At 62.0% G+C, this 9,129-nt stretch overlaps 1 protein-coding gene across 1 annotated transcript in view; it reads left to right on the top strand.

The window, feature by feature from the left end:
- Positions 1 to 4,906: 4,906 nt before the first annotated feature.
- RASIP1 (Ras interacting protein 1) overlaps positions 4,907 to 9,129 on the top strand; it is a 14,339-nt gene continuing 10,116 nt past the window's right edge. The window contains 7 exon segments of the mRNA XM_069882747.1: positions 4,907 to 4,957; positions 5,375 to 5,521; positions 6,301 to 6,445; positions 6,447 to 6,693; positions 6,696 to 6,894; positions 7,547 to 7,805; positions 7,858 to 8,030. Of these exon segments, the coding sequence (XP_069738848.1) occupies positions 5,388 to 5,521; positions 6,301 to 6,445; positions 6,447 to 6,693; positions 6,696 to 6,894; positions 7,547 to 7,805; positions 7,858 to 8,030 (1,157 nt within the window). The 5' untranslated portion in view covers positions 4,907 to 4,957; positions 5,375 to 5,387.

The following is a 9,129-nucleotide window of genomic DNA, read 5'->3' as shown; positions in this document are numbered from 1 at the left end:
CGCGTGTCACTGTTCCCTGTGTCCTGTCACACACGCGTGTCACTGTTCCAGTGTCCTGTCACACACGCGTGTCACTGTTCCCTGTGTCCTGTCACACACGCGTGTCACTGTTCCCTGTGTCCTGTCACACACGCGTGTCACTGTTCCAGTGTCCTGTCACACACGCGTGTCACTGTTCCCTGTGTCCCGTCACACACACATGTCACTGTTCCTGTGTCCCATCACACACGCGTGTCACTGTTCCTGTGTCCCATCACACACGCGTGTCACTGTTCCTGTGTCCTGTCACACACGCGTGTCACCGTTCCTGGTGTCCTGTCACACACACGTGTCACCATCCCCAATCCCTCCCAGTCCCCCCAAATCCCTCCCTCTCTCATCACCCACCCCCCCAAAATCTCTCCCAGTCCCCCCAGTCTTCCCAGTTCCCCCAAATCCCTCACCCCCCATTCCCTCCCACCCCCCCAGCCCCCCTCAAATCCCTCCCAGTCCCCCCAGTCTTCCCAGTAACTCCCCCCCCAGTCATTGCCGTCAGCAGCGGCTTCACCCCCTCTTTTCCTCCCCCCCCACCCCGTGTCCGTCTGTCCGTGTCCGGCCGTGTCCGTCTGTCCGGGGGGGGCTTTGACGCAAACGCCCCCGTCGGGGCAGGCCCGGGCTGACCGCAAAGTGTGTATGTGGGGGGGGCCCTGGAGACGAGCCCGGACAGACAGACGGACAGAGCCACAAACCTGGGGGGGCAGGGGTGCAGCTGGAGGGACGGACAGACGGACAAGGCCGGGGGGTGGTGGGATTTGGGGCAGGATGGACAGATGGACGGACGGACGGGGATGGATGGAGAGGGTTGGGATGGTCCTGGGGAGAGGACGGCTGGACAGACGGCCAGGAACGGGGCTGGGGGGGCAGGACGGAGGGACAGACGGACAGACTGGCAGGGATGGACAGACGGATAGGGACGGGGATGGAGGCAGGAGGGATGGATGCATGGATGGGATGGACAGATGGACGCAGGGATGGGCCTGGGGTTAGGACTAGACGGATGGACAGATGGACAAGGATGGACGGAAGGAAGGACGTTGGGGCGGGAAGGACAGACGGACGGACGCTTGAGGGGAGGGGTGGGGGGCACCGAGTTAAAGGGGGAGGGGGGCAACAAGGTGCAGGCGGGATGGACAGACAGATGGACAGAGGGATGAACCTGGGTGCAGGACAGACAGACAGAGGGGTGGATGGACGGACACTCAGGGATTTGGGGTCTCCAGGGGGGATTTGAGGGAATTTGAGGGGTTCGTGGGGGGATTTGGGGGCGTTTTGGGGATTTGTGGGGGGATTTGGGGGCATTTTGGGGGGTTCGTGGGGGGATTTGGGGTCTCTAGGGGGGATTTGGTGGCATTTTGGGGGTTCAGGGGGGGATTTAGGATTGTTTTGGGGGTTCCTGAGGGGATGTGGGGGCGTTTTGGGGGTTCGTGGGGGGATTTGGGGTCTCCAGGTAGAATTTAGGGGGATTAGAGGGGGTTTGTGGTGGGATTTGGGGACATTTGGGGGTTCATGGGGGGATTTAGGGATGTTTTGGGGGTTCCTGAGGGGATTTGGGGACATTTTTGGGGGTTCATGGGGGTATTTGGGGTCTCCAGGGAGATTTGGAGGCATTTTTGGGGTTCATGGGGGGATTTAGGGATGTTTTGGGGGTTCGTGGGGGGATTTGGGGTCTCCAGGGAGATTTGGAGGCATTTCTGGGGTTCATGGGGGGATTTGGAGGGATGTTTTGGGGGTTCATGGGAGGATTTGGGAACATTTTTGGGGGTTCATGGAGGGATTTGTGGGTCTCCAGGGGGGATTTGGTGGCATTTTTGGGGTTCATGGGGGGATTTGGGGACATTTTGGGGGTTCAGGGGAGGATTTGGGAACATTTTTGGGGGTTCATGGGGGTATTTGGGGTCTCCAGATAGAATTTAGGGGGATTTGAGGGGGTTTGTGGTGGGATTTGGGGACATTTTTGGGGGTTCATGGGGGGATTTAGGGATGTTTTGGGGGTTCCTGAGGGGATTTGGGGACATTTTTGGGGGTTCATGGGGGTATTTGGGGTCTCCAGGGGGGATTTGGAGGCATTTTTGGGGTTCATGGGGGGATTTGGGGACATTTTGGGGGTTCAGGGGAGGATTTGGGAACATTTTTGGGGGTTCATGGGGGTATTTGGGGTCTCCAGGTAGAATTTAGGGGGATTAGAGGGGGTTTGTGGTGGGATTTGGGGACATTTGGGGGTTCATGGGGGGATTTACGGATGTTTTGGGGTTTGTGGGGGTATTTGGGGTCTCCAGGGGAGATTTGGAGGCATTTTGGGGGTTCACGGGGGGATTTAGGGGTGTTTTGGGGGTTCGTGGGGGGATTTGGGGACATTTTTGTGGGTTCATGGAGGGATTTAAGGATGTTTTGTGGGTTCATGGAGGGATTTGGGGTCTCCAGGGGAGATACGGAGGCATTTTGGGGGTTCATGGAGGGATTTGTGGGTCTCCAGGGGGGATTTGGAGGCATTTTGGGGGTTCATGGGGGGATTTGGGGACATTTTGGGGGTTCATGGGGGGATTTGAGGTCTCCGGGGGGGGGATTTGGAGTCATTTTGCGAGCTCAGAGGGGGATTTTGGGGCATTTTGGAGGTTCAGAGGGGGAATTGGGGGCGGGGGGGTGGGGTGTGAGGGGCGGGGGGGCGTGGCCTCTACCAGGGGGCGTGTCCTAGGGGGTTGCCTTGTGGGCGTGGCCTAAGATCCTCGCGTTCTGATTGGATCCCTCCCTCCCTCCCCAAGGCGGGAACCGCTCAGCCAATGGGAGCGCGGGGTGGGGGCCGAGGGGGCGGGGCCAGCGGGGAGGGCGGGAAAGGCGGGAGAGAGCGGGAAAGGGCGGGAAAGGGCGGGAGAGGGGAGGGAAAGGGGAGGGGCGGCCATGTTGGGGGGGGTGGGGGGGCGGCCATGTTGGGGGGGGCTGGGGGGGGCAGTAGGACGAGGCCAGGCTGTGGGATGGGTACATACATGTCGATAAACACATAAATGTCCGTGTATGTGCTGCTGCATTCATGAATATGCACGTCAATGCGTGTGTATGCACATACCCAGGCGTGAATGCCTCTGTATGAACACGCGTGTGTATTAGGAACATGTATGAACGCGTGTGTCCACGTGTGTGAGTGTGTGTGCATCTATATAGTCATGTTAGCGGGTATATGTGAGCATTTGCGTATGATCTGGGGGCCCCCAGGGGGATGGTGGGTGGTTTGAGGGGATCTGGGGGGGATTTGGGGGCTCCAGGAGGGATGTGGGGGTGATTTGAGGGGAGCTGGAGGGGATTTGGGGCTCCAGGGGGGATGTGGGGGTGGTTTGGGCGGCTCCAGGGGGGATTTGGGGGCTCCAGGGGGGATGTGGAATTGGTTTGGGGGGATCCAGGGGGAATTTGGGGGCTCCGGGAGGGATGTGGGGGTGGTTTGAGGGATCGGGGGGGGGATTTGGGGGTTCTAGGAGGGATGTGGAGGTGATTTGGGGCAATCTGGGGCTGGTTGTGGGCTCCAGGAGGGATGTGGGGGTGGTTTGGGGGATCTGGGGGGGATTTGGGGGCTCCAGGGGGGATGTGGAGGTGGTCTGGGGGGTTCGGGGGGGGATTTGGGGGTTCCAGGAGGGATGTGGGTGTGGTTTGGGGGATCTGGGGGGGATTTGGGGGCTCCAGGGGGGATGTGGAGGTGGTTTGGGGGGTTCAGGGGGGGATTTGGGGGCTCCAGGGGGGATGTGGAGGTGGTTTGGGGGGATCCAGGGGGGATTTGGGGGCTCCAGAGGGGATGTGGGGGTGGTTTGAGGGGATCTGGGGGGGATTTGGGGACTCTAGAGGGGATGTGGGGGTGGTCTCGGGGGATCCAGGGGGGATTTGGGGGCTCCAGGGGGGATGTTGCGTTGGTTTGGGGGGATCCAGGGGGGATTTGGGGGCTCCAGAGGGGATGTGGGGGTGGTTTGAGGGGATCTGGGGGGGATTTGGGGACTCTAGCGGGGATGTGGGGGTGGTCTGGGGGGATCCAGGGGGAATTTGGGGGCTCCAGGGGGGATGTGGAGTTTGTTTGGGGGGATCCAGAGGGAATTTGGGGGCTCCAGAGGGGATGTGGGGGTGGTTTGGGGGGTTCTGGGGGGGATTTGAAGGCTCTAGAGGGGATGTTGGGATGCTTTGGGGGGATCTGGGGGGGATTTTGTGGCTCCAAGAGGGATGTGGGGGGTGGTTTTGGGGCTCCAAGGGGGATGTATGGGTGGTTGGGTGCTTTGTGGGGGACTTGGGGGCTCCCGGGGGATGTGGGGGTGGTTTGGGGGGTTCTGGGGGGGAATTTGGGGGCTCCAGGGGGGATGTGGGGGTGGTTTGGGGGGCTCGGGGGGGGATTTGGGGGCTCCAGGAGGGATGTGGGGGTGGTTTGAGGGGACTCGGGGGGATTTGGGGGCTCTAGAGGGGATGTGGGGGTGGTCTGGGGGGATCCAGGGGGAATTTGGGGGCTCCAGGGGGGATGGTGGGGGTGGTTTGGGGGGGCTCGGGGGGGGGATTTGGGGGCTCCAGAGGGGATGTGGGGGTGGTTCGGGGGGTTCTGGGGGGGGATTTGGGGGCTCCAGGGGGGACGTTGGGTTGGTTTGGGGGGCTCCAGGGGGGATTTGGGGGCTCCAGGGGGGATGTGGTGTTGGTTTAGGGGGATTTGGGGGGCGTGGAGTCCTTCTGCACGGGGCTGGGGCCCCCCAGCCCTGTTTTTGCACCCCCAAAGTCAGTATCGTCCCCGGCTCGGTGGCCGTCCCCCGGCGTCCCGGCTTTCCTCCAGGGCCCCCCCAGCCCCCCCAGCCCCCCCAGGCCTGTTTCCTGGCCTGGCTCGCCCTTTCCTGTCCCCCCTCCGCCAAGGGAAATCGCTGCTCCGCTCGGAGGACGAGGGACCAAGCGGGGGACGCGGGACAAAGTGGGGGACGCGGGATAAATCGGGGGACGCGGGATAAAGGGGGGATGGGGGATAAATTGGGGGATGGGGGATAAAGGGGGGATGGGGGATAAATCAGGGGATGTCGGATAAATCAGGGGATGTCGGATAAAGTGGGGGATGCAGGAAAAAATTGGGGGACGTGGGATAAATTGGGGGACGTGGGATAATTGGGGGACGTGGGATAAAGGGGGGACGTGGGACAAAGTGGGGGACACGGGATGAATCGGGGGATGGGGGATAAAGTGAGGGGTGCGGGTCCCGGGGGTCCCGGAGCTGGGAGGGGGACACGAGGGTCATTTGGGGGCACGAGGGGGTGCCGGGTGCTGTTGGCGGCGCGGGGTGGCAGCCGTGGGTGACGGGGTTCGGGGTCCCTGTCCCCCCCGCTGTCCCCCCCAGGCCCGTGGTCACCATGTTCCCCGAGGAGCGCAAGGAGGGGAGCCCCCGGTTCGGGAAGCTCCACTTCCCCGTCGGGCTCTGGATCAACTCCCCCAAGAAGCGGTTGGCCAAGATGAGCCGCCGGTGGCCGAGCGCCGGCTCCGTTCGGTGAGAGCCGCCTCCGCCATCGCGCTGAGCCCCAGCTCGCCCCATCCCCCCTGGCCGTCTGGCCATCCCATCCATCCATCCATCCCTTTTCCCATCGCTTTGCTCCTCAACTCTGCTCCATCCCTTTGTCCATCTGTCCATCCCATCCATCCATCCATCCCCCCCTCCCTCCCTCCCTTTTCCCATCACTTTGCCCCCCAACTCCCCTCCATCCCTTTGTCTGCCTGTCCATCCATCCGTCTGTCCATCCATCATCCATCCATCCTCCATCCATCCATCCATCCATCATCCATCCATCCTCCATCCATCCACCCATCCATCCATCATCCATCATCCTCCATCCATCCATCCACCATCCATCCATCCTCCATTCTCCATCCATCCATCCTCCATCCATCCATCATCCTCCATCCATCCATCCTCCATCCATCCATCCACCATCCATCCTCCATCCATCATCCATCCATCCATCCATCCATCCATCCATCCATCATCCATCCATCCATCCATCCATCCACCATCCATCCATCCATCCTCCATCCATCCATCCACCATCCATCCTCCATCCATCCATCCATCCATCCATTCATCCATTCTCCATCCATCCATCCATCATCCATCCATCCATCCATCCATCCATCCATCATCATCCATCATCATCCACCATCCATCACCATCCATCCATCCATCCTCCATCCATCCATCCATCCATCCATCCATCCCTTTTCCCATCGTTTTCCTCCCCACAGCCCCTCGTTAACCCTTTTTTTCTCCTCCAGATCCGCCTCCTCGGACACCGCCAGCCGCGGCAGCGAGACCGTGGAGCTCCCGTCCCCCCGGAAAAACCAAACCCTCTCGGCACAAACGCCTTTCCAACCTCTTCCACCGCAGCGGAGCCACCGCGGCCAACGCCGGCTCCGGCGGCCGCTGGGCCAGCGAGAAGAAGCTGGCGGAGCTGGTGGATCCCGTCCCCGAGGTCCTGGTGGGAGCGGAAAACGCCCCCAACCAACGCCAGCTCCCCTGTATCCTCAAAATTTTTGGGGGAGACATTTCCAGAGGGGCCAACTACAAGAGCGTCTTGGCCACGCCGCGTTCCACCGCGCGGCAGTTGGTGCGAGAGGCTCTGGAACGTTACGGTTTGGCTCCGAAGAAGGGACGTCGGGAGAATTCGTGTTGTGCGACGTGGTGGGGCGGCCGGGGGGTTCCGGGGGGGCTTGGCAGGTGGAGCATCTGCGCCCCGTGGGGGATTCCGAGAGACCCTTGGTGCTCCAAGACGTTTGGAAACCCAAAAGCGGTTGCTCGCGCCGCTTCGAGATCCGACGGAGGCAAGAGGTGGAACGAATCTGCGAGGGAGAGGATGGAGAGGCCGGGGGGTGAGACACCCCAGGATCCACCTCCGGCCGCGGGGATGGGGGGTTTGGGGGGCTGGAGGGGATTTGGGGGGGCTGGGGGAGGTGGGATTTGGGATTTAGGGGAGCTGGGGGCATGTTGAGGGGCTGGAGGGGATTTAGGGGGTTGGGGAGATGGGATTTGGGGGGATTTGGGGGAGCTGGAAGCATGTTGAGGGGCTGGAGGGGATTTGGGGGGGCTGGGGGAGATGGGATTTGGGGGTATTTGGGGGAGCTGGGGGTATTTGAGGGCTGGAGGGGATTTAGGGGGTTGGGGAGATGGGATTTGGGGGGATTTGGGGGAGCTGGGGGTGTGTTGAGGGGCTGGAGGGGATTTAGGGGGTTGGGGAGATGGGATTTGGGGGGATTTGGGGGAGCTGGGGGGATGTTGAGGGGCTGGAGGGGATTTAGGGGGTGGGGGAGATGGGATTTGGGGGGATTTGGGGGAGCTGGGGGCATGTTGAGGGGCTGGAGGTGATTTGGGGGGGCTGGGGGAGATGGGATTTGGGGGGATTTGGGGGAGCTGGGGGGATTTGAGGGGCTGGAGGGGATTTAGGGGGTTGTGGGAGAGGGGATTTCGGGGTGCAGGGGATTGGGGTGATTGGGGGGGAGAGGAGGATTTGGGGGTGCTGAGGAGGGGCTCTGACCCCCCGGTACCCCCATTCCCGCAGGGCTCTCGGGCTCCGTCGCGGCGGCTGCAGAAGAATCGCTCGCGGGCGGCTTCGGGGGGCCCGGCCCCCCAAAAAGAGCGAGCCGACAACCTCTCGCTGCGCCGCAGCATCAGCGACATGAACCTCAGCACCAAGAGGCGTCGGGAACGCAAGACGGTGCTGAGCGTGGCCGGGGGCGAAGGGGGCCCCCCCCAAAACGAAGAAGGGCCCCCCGAAACCCCCCAGGCTGGGGAGGGGGCGGCCGGCGAGGAGGAGGGGGGGCGCAGGCCTGGAGCAGCTTTCCCAGTGCCTCATCCAGCCCCCCCAGGAGCTCCCCTATTTTCTGCTGCTCCAAGGCTACGACCGGCAGGTGGGGGGGGGACCCCAAAATCCCCCTCTTCGCCCCCCAAAGTCCCCCTTTCACCCCCAAATTCCCCCCTTTCACCCCCCCAAATCCTCCTTTTCACCCCCAACCCCTCCTTTCACACCCAAATTCCCCTCTTCACACTGAAAATCCCCCTCTTCACCCCAAAATCCCCCTCTTTGCACCCCAAATCCCCCTCTGCACCCCCAAATCCAACGCTTTGCCCCCAAATCCCCTTCTTCACCCCCAAATCCCCTCTTCACCCCCAAATTCCCCCCACTTTCACAATGAAATCTCCCCTCTTCACTCCCAAATTCCCCCCACTTTCACAATGAAATCTCCCCTCTTCACCCCCAAATCCCCCTCTTCGCCCCCAAATCCCCCTCTCCCCCCTCAAAATCCCCCTCTGCACCCCCAAATCCAACGCTTTGCCCCCCAAATCCCCTTCTTCACCCCCAAATTCCCCTTCTTCAAACCCCAAATCCCCTTCTTCAACCCCAAATCCCTTCTTCACCCCCCGAATTCCCCCCCTTTCACACCCAAATCTCCCCTCTTCACCCCTAAATCCCCCTCTTCGCCCCCCAAATCCCCCTCTTTGCACCCCAAATCCCCCTCTGCACACCCCCAAATCCAAAACTTTGCCCCCAAAATCCCCTTCTTCACCCCCAAATTCCCCTTCTTCAACCCCAAATCCCCTCTTCACCCCCAAATTCCCCCCCTTTCACACCCAAATCTCCCCTCTTCACCCCAAAACCCCCCTCTTCACCCCAAAATCCCCTCTTCACCTTCAAATCCCCCCCTTTCAAGCCCCCAAATCCCCCTCAACCCCAGACCCCCCCTCTCCCCCAGCCCCCCTTCCCCTCTCCCCCCTTCCTCACTCCAAGACCCCCCCAGACCCCCTTTTTCTCCCCCCTTTCTCCCCCCAATCACCCTCATCCCCTCTCTAGACCCCCAGAACCCCCCTTTCTCCCCCAGAACTCACCTCCAGCCCCCTCCCCAGCCCCCCAGACCCCCCCTTCCTCCCCCCTACTCACCTCCATCCCCCTCCCCAGCCCCCCAGACCCCCCTTCCTCCCCCCTACTCACCTCCAGCCCCCTCCCCAGCCCCCCAGACCCCCCTTCCTCCCCCCACTCCCCTCCATCCCCCTCCCCAGCCCCCCAGACCCCCCCTAATCACCTCCATCCCCCTCCCCAGCCCCCCAGCCCC

This window comes from Phaenicophaeus curvirostris, unplaced genomic scaffold (genome assembly GCF_032191515.1).
Source record: "Phaenicophaeus curvirostris isolate KB17595 unplaced genomic scaffold, BPBGC_Pcur_1.0 scaffold_304, whole genome shotgun sequence".
Taxonomy (NCBI): Eukaryota; Metazoa; Chordata; class Aves; order Cuculiformes; family Cuculidae; genus Phaenicophaeus; species Phaenicophaeus curvirostris.
The sequence above is the reverse complement of the archived record's forward strand: the minus strand, read 5'-3'. Positions and strand labels throughout refer to the sequence as shown.